The 18,361-nt window shown below is 38.9% G+C and overlaps 1 protein-coding gene across 2 annotated transcripts in view; it reads left to right on the top strand.

Annotated features, from left to right (window-relative positions):
* Nucleotides 1-221: 221 nt before the first annotated feature.
* LOC127444181 (E3 ubiquitin-protein ligase DTX4-like) overlaps nucleotides 222-18,361 on the top strand; it is a 41,097-nt gene continuing 22,957 nt past the window's right edge. For both annotated transcript variants that reach the window (XM_051703419.1, XM_051703420.1), the window contains exons 1-3: nucleotides 222-537; nucleotides 692-906; nucleotides 15,587-16,649. In XM_051703419.1, the coding sequence (XP_051559379.1) occupies nucleotides 536-537; nucleotides 692-906; nucleotides 15,587-16,649 (1,280 nt within the window). In that variant the 5' untranslated portion in view covers nucleotides 222-535. The remainder of the gene's footprint in view (nucleotides 538-691; nucleotides 907-15,586; nucleotides 16,650-18,361) is intronic.

The following is an 18,361-nucleotide window of genomic DNA, read 5'->3' on the forward strand; positions in this document are numbered from 1 at the left end:
TAGAGGTTTCAGTACCGTCAGTATATAACATATTTGCCAATTTAGGCAAATGGTGATTACAATAAGGTCAGTTGCTACTTTATGTAGTTTTTGGATAACTTGTATTTATTGTTTGCCAACCCAGTGCAACACACCGCCTTTGTATTGGTTGCTCGCCTCCAAACTACATGAAAAGCATGACCAACCAAACAGGTTTTTGTCTCTGTGATGCGCTACGCACGGGTGGTGTTGTGTGCCACTTTTTTTGTTCAGCTCAAAGCGCCTCACACTAAACTACGAGCATCAGAACTCTGAACATTTACTTCTTGGAGCCTACATGATTTTCGATAGATCAGACCTTATGTCGCAACAAATTATTTAACAGAAGGAGATGAATTACAAACCGACTCAACGTGAACGCCGATGTGGATAACAAAGCATTATATGCTGATATTCGTCCGTTGACTATTTTTGTAGTCTTGCGCCCAGCCATGGAAACGATACGGAGATTTCTTCCCTGATGCCGCGATCTCTCGCGTTAGATTCCCCTAAATAAATGTGAGTACACAACTAAGATTTAATACTTAAATGTGCTGGGGAATAAGTATGTAAAAGTGTTGTACACTCAAGAGCACATCTTTGTTTGTCTACCTATGTTTTGCAAATCTGTCCTTCATGCGTTGCTAATTACTTTTTACATTTTTACTCGTAGGGATACGACGTTACTGGCCTCTGCTGTGGTCGTTTGGGAATGGCTCAACGAGCACGGGCGCTGGCGGCCTTACAGCCCGGCCGTGTCTCACCACATCGAGGAGGTGATACGCAGCGATCCCCGGGGCGGCAGCGTCGTTTTAGGCCAAACCGACAGCCGCCTGTCCCCCTACATCATCGATCTACACACCATGCATCAGTTCAGACAAGATACGGGTAAGATATTGGTGTATTTTCAGTGCAGCATGAGGGATTGCGTCTTGCACAGTATTGCAGAGCACTTAGGTGACAAATATGGCATATTTAAGCACACGAGGTTCACATTTATGTTAATGTTCAAATGCTCCAAAACTGCCATTAAAAAAAAAAAAAAAAAAAAAAAAAAAGCCTAACTACAATTTGCAAGTGCACTTGGGGATAAAGATCTTACTTTTGGAGAAATGTTCTTTGGTCTGATGAATCAAAAATTGAACTGTTTGGAGGAAAAAGGGTGAGGTTTGCAAGCCGAAGAACACCATCCCAACCATGAAGCATGGGGATGGCAGCATCATGTTGTGGGGGTGCTTTGCTACAGGAGGGACTGGTGCACTTCACAAAATAGATGGCATCATGAGGAATGAAAATTATGTGGATATATTGAAGCAATATCTCAAGACATCAGCCAGGAAGTTAAAGCTCGGCCGCAACTGGGTCCTCCAAATGGACAATGACCCCAAGAATATCTCCAAAGTTGTGGCAAAATGGCTTAACGACAACAAAGTCGAGGTACTGGAGTGGCCATCACAAAGCCCTGACCTCAATCCGATAGAAAATTTGTGGGCAGAACTGAAAAAGTGTGTGCAAGGAGGCCTCCAAACCTGACTTAGTTACACCAGTTCTGTCTGGAGGAATGGGCCAAAATACCAGCAACTTATTGTGAGAAGCTTGTGGAAGGCTACCCAAAACGCTTGACCCAAATTGAGCAATTTAAAGGCAATGCTAACACATACTAACGACGTGTATGTAATCTTCTGACCCACTGGAAATCCACAAGCTTCTCACAATAAGTTGCAGGAATTTTGGTCCATTCCTCCAGACAGAACTGGTGTAACTGTGTCAAGTTTGTAGGCCTCCTTGCTCACACATGCTTTTTCAGTTCTGCTCAGAAATTTTCTATCAGACAGAGGTCAGGGCTTTATGATGGCCACTCCAATACCTTGACTTGGTTGTCCTTAAGCCATTTTGCCACAACTTTGGAGGTATGCTTGGGGTCATTGTCAATTAGGAAGACCCATTTGCGACCGAGCTTTAACTTCCTGACTGATGTCTTGAGATGTTGCTTCAATGTATCCACATAATTTTCCTTCCTCATGATGCCATCTATTTTGTGAAGTGCACCAGTCCCTCCTGCAGCAAAGCACCCCCACAACATGATGCTGCCACCCCCATGCTTCACAGTTGGGATGGTATTCTTTGGCTTGCAAGCCTCACCCTTTTTCTTCCAAACATAACAATGGTCATTATGGCCAAAAAGTTCCATTTTTGTTTCATCAGACCACAGGAAATTTATCCAAAAAGTAAGATCTTTGTCCCCATGTGCACTTGCAAACTGTAGTCTGGCTTTTTTATGGTGGTTTTGGAGCATTGGCTTCTTCCTTGCGGAGCAGCCTTTCAGGTTATCTCGATATAGGACTCGTTTTACTGTGGATATAGATACTCGTATACCTGTTTCCTCCAGTATCTTCACAAGGTCCTTTGCTGTTGTTCTGGGATTGATTCACACTTTTCGCACCAAACACTATGTTCATCTCTAGGAGACAGAATGCGTCTCCTTCCTGAGCGGTATGATGGCTGCGTGGTCCCATGGTGGCTGTACTTGCATATTATTGTTTGTACAGATGAATGTGGTACCTTCAGGCATTTGGAAATTGCTCCCAAGGATGAACCAGACTTGTGGAGGTCCACAATATTTTTCTGAGGTCTTGGTTGATTTATTTTGATTTTCCCATGATGTCAAGCAAAGAGGCACTGAGTTTGAAAGTAGGCCTTGAAATACATCCACAGGTACACCTCCAATCTGAAGCTAATTGGCTAATTGTCTAAAGGCTTGACATTTTCTGGAATTAAGCAGCTTGGAAAAAGGCACAGTTAACCTAATGTAAACTTCTGACCCACTGGAATTGTGATAGTCAATTAAAAGTGAAACAGTCTGTCTGTAAATAATTGTTGGAAACAATTGTTGTGTCATGCACAAAGTAGATGTCCTAAACGTCTTTCCAAAACTAAAGTTTGCTAATATGAAATCTGTGCAGTGGTTAAAAAAAAATTGTTTTAATGACTTCTACCTATGTGTATGTAAACTTCTGACTTCAATTGTACACTTAGGTTGAAGTCATTAAAACTAATTTTTTAACCACTCCACAGATCTGTCATTTTCTGTACCATTTTATCATTTTACAATATTTCAGCCCTGTAGGCCCATACAATGCAAGTCAACAGGGTCCAAACTTTGACGATCCAAAAAAACACAAAGGCAGCATAGAAGTAATCCATAAGTGGTTTAATCCATGAAGTGGAAGTGATCTAATCTGTTTTGGGTGAGAACAGACAAAAATGTAACACATTTTTCACTGTCCACAATGCAATTGCAGTCTACACTTACTAGTAGAGTTCGCAGATCGCTACATGGTGCTGGGAAATATAATTGATCTTGAAATCATGATTGCCAAGGAGACTGATGATGTCAAGATGTGTAGCATAAAAGGACTTAAATATTGATCTGTTTTTCACCCACACCTGTCATATCGCTTCTAAAGACATGGATTAAACCACTGGAGTCGTATGGATTACTTTTGGAGCTTCAAAGTTTTGGCCCCTGTTGACTTGCATTATATGGATCTACAGAGCTGAAATATACTTCTACAAATTTTCATTTGTGTTAGGCAGAAGAAAGAAAGTCATACACATCTGGGATGGCATGAGGGTGAATAAATGATGAGAGAATTTTCATTATTGGGTGAACTATCCCTTTAATCATTTACTCCCCAAAATTTGTTGATCATTTAAGGAAATACATATGGATACAATGGGGATCAAGCTTAAATGTCCTTTGTCAACCATATTCAACCTATTTTATAAAATCTGCAACATTTACAATCTACATTAAACATGAAAATACCACTAGATAGAGGTAACACAAGAATGCCATGAGAAATGTAATGATGTTAGACTTTTGAAATCACACCAGTAAAAGCTCAGCTTTGGCAACCATAAAAAATACTAAAACTAAATAAACTGAATCTATAAAATACTTTGGGGAAAATAACGAAAATGAAAACGTTCTTACCGGCTCATCCAGTGTGTGCACGTGTTGAGTGTATGCCTCTTCACGGTTTGACGTCAAAAGTAGATAATAACACGTTTATTTCAAATGTCATGTAAACGCGGATTTCTTGCCTTGTCAGATTGTTTAAATAAGCTGATTTTAGAGAGTAATCAGCATTTTATGTGCATGTAAGCAGGCTCAATGTCTCAGTGTGGATGGAAGGCCAAAATTAATAGTTTTCAAACAAAAACGTATTAGTGTGGACGTGGCCTTAAAGTAAAGAATATGGAGTCCATTATGTTTGAGGAGATTGAATAAATTCATAACAGTGAGCACAATTACATGCACATTCTTACACCGATTATGCTTAATAAGCCGACAACTTGTGGTCATGTGGTAAGTGGTGCAGCTCAGTGGTAAAGACGCTGGCTACCACCCCTGGAGTTTGCTAGTTCGAATCCCAGGGCGTGCTGAGTGACTCCAGCCAGGTCTCCTAAGCAGCCAAATTGGCCTGGTTGCTAGGGAGGGTAGAGTCACATGGGGTAACCTCCTCGTGATCGCTATAATGTGGTTCGTTCTCGGTGGGGTGCGTGGTGAGTTGAGCGTGGATGCCATTGTGGATGGTGTGAAGCCTCCACACGCGCTATGTTTCTATGGCAACGCGCTCAACAAGCCACGTGATAAGATGCATGGGATGACGATCTCAGACGCAGAGGCAACTGGTATTCGTCCTCTGCCACCTGGACTGAGGCGAATCACTACGTGACCACGAAGACTTAAAAAGCACATTGGGAATTGGCCATTCCAAATTGGGAGAAAAAAAAAAAAAAAAACCTGCATTTTTGTCCATTGCTCTGTTTTTGCGCTGCACGTAAACACCTTTACCACAGTTCTCTGGCTTATCCAATGTGCGCAAGTGTTGTGAGCATGCCTCTTCACTGTTAGATGTCAAAAGCAGAGAATTACTTGTTATTTAAAATCTTATGTAAACTCGGTTTTCTTGCTTTGTTGGTTTTTTTAAAATGCTGATTTTTGGGAGTTACCAGCGTATTGCTGTTCATGCAAACAGGCTGATTGAGGGCAAATTGCCTATGTGATTAAAGTAATGCCAACTTTTCTCAGGAACTAGCCACCCTAATTGCTTTGTCAAGACTTGCCCTAAGAACCTGCAAAGTTACTTTGACACACGCTTAGTGATGTTCCATTACCCAAGCATTACCCAGGGAAACAGACACATTTCCAAGTGAAAGAACGAAACTATAACGATTGATAGGAGGAAAGAACAGGGGTGTGGTTGTGATTGTGCAACAGGTTTTGTGTAGTTTCGTCAACTCTTGGCCCCTGGGGTGCAGTCAGTTTTCCAGTGAGGCTGGAGATTAGTATAACATACACATACAGGGCTGGATTGTGTTTCTCCTCATCCAGTGACTCTCTCATAGTTAGGCAATGTTAAGATGTGTTTAACTGCTTTTAGGCTGACCATTTTATGAATTGTTACTGCTAGTATTGATCCCTCACATAAATGCACATGCTTTTCTGCTTTTTTTACTTAAATCTATTTATTCTTAGTCTTCTTCATTCCTATTTTCAAGTTTATAGTCCACTTTAGAGTTGTTTGTAGTGTTTAATGGACAAAATACCTTCCTACTTTGTTGTCAATTAATAAATAATCTTCTCTTTGTGGGCCTTGTGTGCTCTTTTGCTGAGGGCGTAGCCATAATATTTAGTGATGAAGTAACTGTAATGGCATTGAATAATTATGACAAGCCTTCAAAGAAGTCATTTTATGCTACATGTAGCATAATAGAGTACTGTTCAAAAGATTGGAATCACCATGATATTTTCATGTTTTTGAGAGAAAAAAAATATATAATTTTTTCACCAAGGATGCTTTAAATTGATAAACAATTATAGACATTTATGATGTTACAAATTACTATTTCTATTTAAATAAATGCTGTGTTCTTCAAACTTTGTTCATCCATGAATCCTTTACTTGTAGCAATGATACCTTAGGCATGCTAGCAGTCTGTTAAAAAGTTTAATTCCATCCATTCTGTAGCAATTCCCAAAGATGTAGTTAGCTTGTAGAGCACTTTGCATGGATTTTCCAACCAAGCTTTTCTAACAACAGCTCAACACCTCAAACAAACCTATCTATTATACTCATTTGTAATCATTGACCATCCAGTCATTTGTTCTTTTCCCCATTCTGTCCTTTTCTGCTTATTTGCTAGTGTCAGATGTGGCTTTTTCTTTGAAACTTTGTCTAAAAGATCAGCATCCTAGAGTCGTCTCTTCACTGTTGCAGATGAAACTAGTGTTTGGCATGTACTGGTCACTGAAGCTGCCAGTTTAGGACCTTTTGAGTTGTCTGTTACTCAAAATAGAGACTGATGTACTTGTCTTCTTGTTGTGCATCTGGGCTGTCCACCTCTCTTGCTGTCCTGGTCAGAGCCAGTTAGACTGTTAAAAGTTAAAAGCACAATAGACTGATAACTTTTAGAGAAATTTGTTCCTTTTCAGACATTTTCAAACCAAAATTAGGCTTGGAAGTGCACAGTGACTTGTTGGAAATGCAAGTGTACTCAATACTTCAGCAACTGAAAAAAAGACACTATATTGTGATGTTCAAGTGTCATAGACTGGAGTAATGACTGTTTAAACGGGGCTTTGTCATCATAGGCAAAAAAAATTATATTTTAAAGTAAATAAAAATATAAAACTGCTATTTCAAACAGTAGTAATAATTTTCAACATTGCTTATGTTTTTGGTAGTTCAGTTTAATGCATCCTTGGTGAACCGAAGCATCAATTTATTTCAAGAACAAAAATGTTTTAGTGATTTCAAACTTTTGAATGGTTGTTTAATATAATACCAGCAATATCTTAATGCAATATTTTGCAATCATGACTTTAATTTTACTGTATTATTTAAAGATATGACAGAGTGAGGAAAAAGACAGTGAAAATGGTGTTAGATTGAAAGATGGGAAGAAAATAAAAATGGGGGGCCCTCAATGGAGGCAAAGTGGCAGCAACAATGGAACAGATGGACAGCGCCTGTACACCTGCTTTAGGGCTTTTTATTGCTGAAAAGGTCCTGGGATCCTTAACCCAATGTCACAGTTTATGATCTAATGAGGCACAGCCTTTTACCCCCCCCCCCCCCCCCATACAGTACATTCTAGCACAAGCTTGCAAACTTAAATGCAGGCAGTGTGATTGGCATGTGAAAATGGCCATGGCCATCTGTTGCTGCGGCTACAATGTATCTAGATAAACTTGAAATTGTAAGAAGCAGAAAACACCATTTCAATTCTTAGATTACAATCAATACTGACAGATTCTTATGGAATTATTTACTTGCCAAAGCTATTGTGAACTAGAGGCACATCAAGACTGTTTGTATTATTTACCTAACATCAGCCTTTTTTTTTTTTTTTTTTTTTTTTTTAATGTCCCTGCTTTTATTTCTGTTATAAAATATCTTGCTGGTCTAAGGCATAGCTGTGGTTGTTAGTTACTGCACATTTTTAAACAAAATTAGATTAGATTCAACTTGATTTTTATTATGCAGTATACAAGTACAGAGTCAGTGAATAGTGCCGTATGCAGAGGCTTGCGCTAAACACCTGCGAAAATATACTAACAAATATGAACTTTGATAGCAAACGCAAAGTGCTCCGGTTTCACTTTAATTTCACAATCGTGTGATGGAAAATGTTCCTGGTCATTGCGGCTTCATACACGTAGTGTTAGTGACACGCTGTGACACAGAGGAGGAGACGCATGCTTACTCTGTTTCTGTGGAATGATAAAATGAAATTAAATCTCAAAGGTTTTGCTTTATGATAAATAAGGGCTCCTGGGTTTAATCAAAGAGCATTACAATAACATGTGAAAGTGATGAAATTAGGACAGAATTTGTCCTATTTTGTCTCGTCCTTCCTATTCTTTAAAAAAAGCAAAAATCGAGATTACAGTGAGGCACTTACAATGGAAGTGAATGGGGGCCAATTTTTTTAACGTTAAAATACTTCTGAAAAAATATAGCCACAAGACAAACGATATGCGTGTAAACATGAGTTTAGTGTGATAAAATCACTTACTACCCTTTCTGTGTAAAGTTAAAGCCAATTTTACAACTTCATTGCCATGCCGATGTAATGTCAACAAACCCTTAAACGACTGTAAAAATGACAATTTACACAACAGCTCAAATAAATTTTGTGGTTGTCTGCATTATGCCACAAATGCTGTCGATTTGAGCTTAACTTGTATTGAATCTGGAATATTCCTTTTAAATATGTAAAAAATACTTAAGGTGTATGAAACACAAATACACCTTAATAAATATGACAATTAATCATGAAAGCCCTAAAAAAGACAATTAATCATCATAGCCCTAAAACAGACAATTAATCGTCAAAATCGCAATTATTTGTTTGACAATTAATCGTCAGGCAAATTTCATAATCATGATAGCCCTAACTTTGAACACTGCATCTCTGTGGCGCTATAAAAATTCTTGTGTTTGAGCGACCTTCTTAGACCTGCCTCAACAACATTACTCAACCAATGATGTGAGTTGGAGGCGTGACTATCTGAACGACTGAACAACTGCAGACGAGGGGTGTATTCAGAAAACTGTTTTGAAAACATTGCTTATATTTGCAATTACATCGGTGGCACTAGTGTCACAGAAATGACGTACTTCAGCTTTAATTTCATTGGTTACATTTACATGCACCCTCATAATGCGATTAAGGCAATACTGCGATTTAAACTGTAGCTCAACAGAATATTGTGATTATGATATTGCGATTATGCTAATAATCAGAGTAATGATAATCGCAGTAAGATATGTGGAGTACTCCTATTTTAATCACTTTATACTGGCATGTAAACTAGAGCCCGACCGATACTGATTTTAGAGAGGGAAAATTCACCGATTACCGATATAGCTATCTTCTATGTGGATTTTTCACCTATTTTGCACTGATATGACTATGCAAAGGTACTCAGAAGGCTGCTTTCTTAAATAGTTTTATCAAAGAATATTTGACATTATTATACATTGTCAACAAATTCTAGAAATGAACACTGAGAAAATAAAGATACAATATATAGCTTAATAAACATCAGTACTGTTAGTATGTCAATTTCTGACCATTTAAATAAAGAATAAATAAAATACAGTACTGATATTTATTTAGCTATTTATTGTATTTTTATTTATTCTTTATTTAAATGGTCAGCAGTTGACTGATACTAAACATACAGTACTGATTTTTTTGTTTTGTATCAGTCAGTTGCTGACCATTTAAATAAAGAATAAATAAAAATACAATAAATAGCGAAATAAAAATCAATACTGTATGTGTATTATCAGTCAAATGCTGACCATTAAAATAAAGAATAAATAAAAATAAATAGCTAAATAAACATCAGGGACCAGTTGCACCAGCTGTACGTATGTTACAACTTAGCCTAGTTGTGGCGTAAAAGTCACAATTTACACTCTACTAAATATTTGAGCGTTGCACCATTAAATTTATGTAGGACGTAACCCTACGTATAAACTAAATATTTACGGAAGCCTCCGACCAGGAGTGACGGATGGAATAAAAAAGCAGACTGATATTTTATGACATCAATGAGCTCATGTTTTGGTTGACCAGGCTTCAGTTCTTTCGACATATATGATGTTGGCATTTACACTCATTTACATTTACGAGAGAGAGAAAAAAACGTACTTTTAAGTGGCTCTTCAGCATGAAACCGATCTAACGGTGCCTTTTTTAGGGTGCGTCGCCCGGTGTCAAGTTTCAACACATTCAAAATATATATATAAAGGATATTAAAATGAATAAATGTCTGTTTTTCCAGCCTGTTGTATTAGTATTTATTTATCACCCCTCATTTATTTTAGATACAGTTCTGATATATTATTATTTACACAGGACAAATATACTATTTATTAAATCTACTTTTATTACGTATCCTATTTTAATGTCTGGAAAACCAGACTTTTAAATATTACATTTTATAAATGCTACAACTGGAATTGTTCGGTTGAAGTGGGTAGCAAACTGTGAATCCTGAACAAAACAATTTGGTGGATACATGTTTACACATTAGTTTCCACTCAGCTGACAACAATGAAAGTAGCTACGTGATTAGCTAGTTAGCTATAAGCCTGTCATCATGGAGAGTAAAAGATGGACTTTATTTACTTTCCAGCATTGTGTCTCACCAACTAGGCAACAGCGAAGTGTGAAATCAACACTCATCAGACACAATCCAGCACCGCACCGTTGTCTGCTGAGCTGCAAAAAGATGTTCTGATGTTTACCTTTCAATCTGCTACATTACTGACTGCACTGACAAACTATTGCTGGCTAACAGCAAACAGATGTGATAAACATGAGTGACATGGTTGTCAGGGACAGGGTTAATGTTATATAAAATGATGGGGTAATTTTTTATTAACTTTCCAGTATGTATTTCACAAACTAGTTAGCAATTTAAGGAGAAGAGATCGCTCAAATCCACACTGATTAACTCCGCCCTGTCTGCAGAACCACCGGCAGCTCAGAGTCAGCTCTGTAAACAATGGAGTCAGATGCGCGCTCTGCTGGACAAACTACACTATGACACCAATTGTAAAGCATTGTTTTCTGCATTATATGTTCTGAAAAAAAGTTTTCATATTGGCGCATATCGGTAAACTATACGCCGATACTGATATATTGGTGAAAGGCTAATATCGGCCGACCAATATATCGGTCATGCACTAATGTAAACGCTTTAATTGCATATCTTCCAGTCTGATCAAAGTGCACCTGCGCCAGTGCTGCAGACGGATCATGTTCCACTCAAGCACAGGTTCAAAAACATCACGAAAAAGAAGCTGCTGCACTTTTTGTCTTCATGTAAAACGGCAGTTCCATGCACCATTTTCCCGCACTGGTGCTCCCACATCTACAGCCCCACGGAAAAAGAAAACATATTTTCCAGAATTGTGAATGTCCGTTTGTAGTCTGAATTGAATGTTGGAGAGATAAAAACACCATATGCTGCAAAATAACAAGAAGGAAACAAGTCTTTGAAATTAGTTTGTGCTCGCGGGTTAAACACAACAACATCCATCGCGTGTATTCTGATTCACACACAAATGACTCTTATGAACCGATTCTTTTTAGTGAATCAAAATGGACAGCTCAACCAGTGTAGTGAAAAATGACACTTATGAAGTGGTTCTTTTAATAAATCATTCAAAAAGACTCACAAACTGACTGACTAATTTTCCTTATGCCAAGCTGTATTTAAAGAGACATATTTGCAACAAGTTGTTTTTTGTAATAAATATTAATTTATAAAAAAGCATTAAAGCATCACATTTCTCAGCAAATAATCAGAGTATTGGTGTACATGTAAATGTAGCCATTTACTATATAATTGAATGGTATTATTACTTACAAATAAGACAAAATCTGAGTATTGCATCTCTAAACAGATTTAAACAAAACTGGTTTATCCTCTTAACTACCTGCTATTTAAGATCTACCTAAATATTTACTTCTAGCAAAATCGGAGAATAGTGTTTTTGAGTTTGTGGCATCTGTTCAAAACAGCTTGTCATTGCGAAAGTTGTGTACTGGCTATTAAACACATTGGTCCAGGTTATCGGTGGGTTCACACCAAAAAACTTTTTCTGCTTTGTTTCTTCACTCAGTCAAGATCAGAAAATATTTCCAAGACATGTGGTGATGTATTTTTATTGAGTCAACAAAAGACTAAAAACTTTAACAGCTGATAACCTGGGCCCGTATTCACAAAAAAAATCTTAAGGCTAAAAGTAGCTCCTATAGCAGACATTTAGGAGCAACTCGTAAAAATTAGGGGTGTGTCACTCCTAATTTTAGGACTCATAAAATGTTCATCTAAGAGTAATTCATGAAGCATTTTAACGCTAAAAGTAGCTCCTTCACCTGAGAACTTCTAACTCCTTAAGAGTGACTCAAAAATGATCTGAGGCATGGTTGCTGTCATCAATCCACATTAAAAACAATATATTAGAATATTATTTTGACATTGACCGTTCAAAAAGGTATCGCCTGAATCACAACTGAGTCTATGTATTTTAATAATATAATATTATAATGTTGACATTGACTTTATGTTGACTTTAAAAAAGGTATCGCCTGAATCGCGAGGGTGTTTTCATTATTGTAAACATAGTTAGAGATGCAGGTACCTCTCCCACAAACTGAAACAACTCAATTACACAAGAGATAAAGTTTTTGACAACTGGCCATATCAAAGTGAAACTGTGTAGCGCGAATGAATTGGGAATTTCTGTCATTCATCAGCAGAATAATCTAGCCTTTTAAACTGTATATGCCCTCTCCAGACCACACATCGTCTGACAATTCAGCATATCTTTTCCTGTGGATGCCCGCTCGCTGCAGGGAAAAAAGGGGGCATTCACGGGGAATCACGGCAATCACGGGGCTACCGGTTTTTTGATGCTGTTGACGGGATGCACACATTTAATTTCATTCAACATAGGATGAAGAAATGTTCGTCAACTGAAAAAAAAAATACCTGCCTGCCTACTGACCTACCTACCTACACTATATTGCCAAAAGTATTCGCTCATCTGCCTTTAGACGCATATGAACTTAAGTGACATCCCATTCTTAATCCATAGGGTTTAATATGACGTCAGCCCACCCTTTACAGCCATAACAGCTTCAACTCTTCTGGGAAGGCTTTCCACAAGGTTTAGGAGTGTGTTTATGGGAAGTTTTGACCATTCTTCCAGAAGCGCATTTGTGAGGTCAGACACTGATGTTGGACGAGAAGGCCTGGCTCGCAGTCTTCGCTCTAATTCATCCCAAAGGTGCTCTATTGGGTTGAGGTGAGGACTCTGTGCAGGCCAGTCAAGTTCTTCCACACCAAACTCGCTCATCCATGTCTTTATGGACCTTGCTTTGTGCACTGGTGCGCAGTCATTTTGGAACAGGAAGGGGCCATCCCCAAACTGTTCCCACAAAGTTGGGAGCATGGAATTGTCCAAAATCTCTTGGTATGCTGAAGCATTCAGAGTTCCTTTCACTGGAACTAAGGGGACAAGCCCAGCTCCTGAAAAACAACCCCACACCATAATCCCCCCTCCTCCAAACTTCACTGTTGGCACAATGCAGTCAGACAAGTACCGTTCTCCTGGCAACCGCCAAACCCAGACTCGTCCATCAGATTGCCAGATGGAGAAGCGTGATTTGTCACTCCAGAGAACGCGTCTCCACTGCTCTAGAGTCCAGTGGCGGCGTGCTTTACACCACTGCATCCGACGCTTTGCATTGCACTTGGTGATGTATGGCTTGGATGCAGCTGCTCGGCCATGGAAACGCATTCCATGAAGCTCTCTACGCACTGTTCTTGAGCTAATCTGAAGGCCACATGAACTTTGGAGGTCTGTAGCATTTGACTCTGCAGAAAGTTGGCGACCTCTGCGCACTATGCGCCTCAGCATCCGCTGACCCCGCTCTGTCATTTTACGTGGCCTACCACTTCGTGGCTGAGTTGCTGTCATTCCCAATCGCTTCCACTTTGTTATAATACCACTGACAGTTGACTGTGGAATATTTAGTAGCGAGGAAATTTCACAACTGGACTTGTTGCACAGGTGGCATCCTAACACAGTACCAGTATCAGGAATTCACTGAGCTCCTGAGAGCGGCCCATTCTTTCACAAATGTTTGTAGAAGCAGTCTGCATGCCTAGGTGCTTCATTTTATACACCTGTGGCCATGGAAGTGATTGAAACACCTGAATTCAATTATTTGGATGGGTGAGCGAATACATTTGGCAATATAGTGTACCTACCCACCCAAAAACTCACCCAACCAGCAGTGTCGGGGAGTAACGGAATACATGTAACAGGAATACGTATTTAAAATACAAAATATAAGTAACTGTATTCCTCTACAGTTACAATTTAAATCATTGGTAATTAGAATACAGTTACATTCTAAATGTATTTTGATTACTGAAGAGATTACTTTGCATTTTATTGTCATTTGTTTCACTTAATATTTAGTCCTTTCAGATAGAAAACATTTATACATATAAATGATGCAATCCAAAGTGCATTTGAACAGCGGTGAAACACCTTCTTATGATGTGTTACATTCATACGAGCAGACAGAGAAGTACTTTTGAAGTAAGTTTGGAGCACAAGAAATAGAAATAAACCTTGTGTAAATTGTCGGCTTTACACTAAGCTGCAATGCTATTTCTAGCCATTTTACATGCACGTTACCAGGCATGATCATACTTTTTTTATCAAGAAAATTCACGTTGGATAATAATTTCTTTTTTCTAGTAAGACCTTTGATATTAGGGCAAAATCGTACTCTTGATGATCATTTTTGTATTGTTTTCCTGTAAAAATATCTAAAAATCCTTAAAACAAGATCAATTAGATTGAAATAACACGGGTGGTGTCTTAATGTTCACAAACAGTAAACTGTTGCTCAACTGTTTCAACCTTTTTTCTAGCTCTGAGCGAAGAAAGACGTACTTCAATGTGAATATCAGAGCCTTAACTCATCAACTATCTATCATTCAATAACCCTTCCATCCTTTATTCTCCGCAGTGGCTGAGACTCATGACTCATGGAATGTAAGAAAAGAAAAAGGGGAAAAAATCATGGAGGATAGCCATCTATTCATCTGTTACTCAGAAAACAGGCCTGGTTGGACCTGGCATCATTTCATTTAGGGACAATAGTGCTAGGAGGAGATTATTGTGATTAAGGCATGGAGCTGGTAAAGTGAGTTCAGACACAATGAAGGGTGATCAAAGCACACAGAGGTCCTGCCTTACTCCACGTCATTTTTGGAACACCCTTTATACTTTCACATATTAAGTTTCAAAATATGTCTGAAAAGTTTGAATTTTATGAACAGCATGTAACAGCAATAAGCCACGAGAGGTATTTCAGTTCATCAGCTATTTACAATGGTTTTGGTTTTTGGCTCATCCAAAAAGGCATTTAGAGTCAGGACTATGCGTAACATTTATTAGATTTAAAATCTTGTATTTGAGTTTTGGAGTGTTTGAAGACTTGAAGAAGAATATGTATATGTAAGAATATTGAATGCTTGGGATTATGTAATTATTAATCTTGCTGTTCTCCCCTATAATACCAATTTATTTAATGTAGTGTTGTGCTGATACTTGCATTATGAAAGTGGAAAGTGGAATCAAGGCTGCTGTTGGTCAAATGAAAGTTTGACCCGAGTAATCCAGTGTGTTCTGTGAGAGAAAGTATCTAGTAACAATCAAATTGACACTACAGTGCATAACGTGTAGACTGGATGCTTTTTTAAGAATTTGTTAGTGATGACACTGCAACACTTTGTTCAGCCAATTTTAAGGGTTTGCACCAGGAAAGCAACTGTTGTTTGGACTATTAGTGCTCCGTTGGAGCTGTTTTAGGCCTTATACCCTTGGTTGAAATTATCTTACTGTGTTTCCCTTCTACAGTATAATAACCCTTGTGTTTACCTCCTCAGGTACATTAAGACCAGTGCGAAGGAGTTTCTATGACCTCAGATCTGCACCAGGTCAGGGTTGGATATGGGAGTGGGAAAATGATGCAGGTTCCTGGACAGCCTATGACACAGAGGTGAGCATCGCCTTGCAAGCTGCACGAGACAGACAGCAACCCTGGTTGGACCTGACACCCTTGGGCTTTTGCTACCTTGTGGACTTCCAGACCATGACACAGATTAACATGCAAACACAGCGACAGCGGCGGATCCAGAGACGCTCAGTCATGGTTTATCCACTGGTCTCTGGGCCACTGCCAAAAACCTCACAGGCTTGGGGTAATGGCTCGGGGGCTGGAGGAATGTCTAAAGTTACATCAGGTGGGGGCTCGACTGGGGCACTTCTTGGGGTAGGCGTTTCTGGCTCCACACTGAGTAGAAAAGGAAGTATGGTTTACCCAAGTGGGACACTTTCAGTGTCATCTCTTGCTGCTGTTGGACAGCCATGTGCCTGCCAGCAATGCATGCTGGTGTTGAGTGTAAAAGCAAATGCCACAACATCACAGACCCTAGGACGCAAATTTCACACAATGAAGCCAAACCGTCCTAAATCCAGCTTTAGGACGCTTTCAACCTCATCTACATCTTTGTCTGTTTTAAACTCATATTCTCATACACTACCACATGGTGTGTCTTTAAGATGCTCACCCTCAGAAGAGGACAAAAATTCGGCTGCCTTTGCTCATTCATTGTCACTTCTTACTTCGGACATTGCCACGCTCTCAGTCTCCTCAAGCCGCTCGCCGCCACCACCTGTTCCCCCGACTCCAACTCTGCCATCACCCTATCAACAGCCTCCTTCCACCCCTAGCTCATCGTCTTCAGCAACATTGGTGCCAACTGCCATGCTCATTGACACTTCAGGTACCACATCATCCACAGTTCTGACATCTTCAACAACGGTGCCTTCTCAATGCTCTACTGCCTGCGCTGCCCCTCTACCATCTCGTGCCAGTCTGGCAGGACTTAGTCGGCCTGCTTTGCAGAGAATTGCCATGGCACAGTCACGGGCACTTGTTGCCTCTGGGTGAGAAGAGTTTTACCTTTTTCTCTCAGTATTTTACCTTCTGCCCACTTTTGTAAGATTTTAGTTAGTATCATTATGGGTTTTTAAATATTGTGTGCACATTAGGTTGTCAAGAGCTCATATACACAGTGGGGACCAAAAGTCTGAGACCAATAGTAAAAATGCTTCTATTAAGTGTTCTTTTCTAATTTAGATATTATCATCCAATGTGATCTCATGAATTTTCATATTTATTCTTACTTAAAGTGTGGTTCTAGCACACAAACATTTGGCTTACATTTGCATAGACATTGAAATGTACAACATTAATGTATTGACAGCATTTAAAAATAAATAATTTTATATATGAGCAACTTTAAAGTTTATGTACAAACGTTTATGAATCCTAATTGTATCCATGAGTATTGAATTTGTATTTATTTTTTTATTATTGTATTTGGAATTAATGAGGGCAACACGGTGGCTCAGTGGGTAACAATGTCACCTCACAGCAAGAAGGTCACCAGTTCGTCCCAGCTGTACCTGGGCCTTTCTGTGTGGTGTTTGCATGTTCCCCCTGTGCTTGCGTGGGTTTCCTCCGGGTGCTCCGGTTTCCTCCACAGTCTAAAAACATGCAAGTCAAGTGAATTGGAGACTCTAAATTGCCTGTTGGTATGAGTGAGCATGTGAATGTGTTTGTCTGTGTGTGTTAGCCTTGTGATGAACTGACCACATGTGATGAACTGACCACATGTGATGGACTGACCACATGTCCTGGGATAGGCTCCAGCACTACCCGCGAACCTGCATAGGATAAGCGGTTATTGAGAATGGATGGATAGAATTAATGAGATTAAACATTCAGTGCTATCACATTTATTTAACGCAGTTGACACATTTAACTAATTTGACGTTGTAATGTTTTGTTTTGTGATTTTTGTTGTCGTTTATGTTTAGGGATAGCATTTGGAGATCTAAAATGTCTATAAAATAGTAAAAATGTAACTATACATATAATTTTATAATATAAAGAATTAGGCCTGTCGCGATTATTAAATAATCATCTGATCTGGTTATTTGATCACCGCGATTATTGTGCACTTCAAATTCCAATCAAATTTCAATGCCCAAAGAAGGTAATTTTAAGTGACTATATAAATGCCATCAACAGGGCTTTTGTGTGTCATTCAGTTAAACACTGAGCATCACTGAGTGTGTGAAGCGCTTCTCGGGTGCTCTGATGCATACATACAAATCATCATACAAATATAAACTTTGATAGTGAAAGCTAAGCGCTCAGGCTTCACTTTAAACAATCGTGTAATGGCAAATGTTCCTCGTCATAGTGGGTTCATACACACAGTGTTAATGACACGCAGTGACACAGAGGAGGAGACGTACGCTTACTCTATTTCTGTGGAGTGCTAAAATTATGAAACTAAATCTAAAAGGTTTTGTTTCATGAGAAATAAGGGCTCCTGGGTTTAATCAAAGAGCATTAAAATAATGTGTGAAAGGAAATTAGAACATAAATATTCTCAATAACCGCTTATCCTATGCAGGGTCGCAGGTAGTGCTGGAGCATGGTAAAAATGACTGCTTAAGATATATGAAGCACACATGCCCTTTAAGAAATATGATAATTTATATGACAATTAATCGTCATAGGTCTAAAACAGACAATTCATCGTCATAATAGCAAGTATTTATTTGACAATAGTCTGCCAAATTTC

The sequence above is a fragment of the Myxocyprinus asiaticus genome, chromosome 7 (assembly GCF_019703515.2).
Source record: "Myxocyprinus asiaticus isolate MX2 ecotype Aquarium Trade chromosome 7, UBuf_Myxa_2, whole genome shotgun sequence".
In the NCBI taxonomy this organism is placed as follows: Eukaryota; Metazoa; Chordata; class Actinopteri; order Cypriniformes; family Catostomidae; genus Myxocyprinus; species Myxocyprinus asiaticus.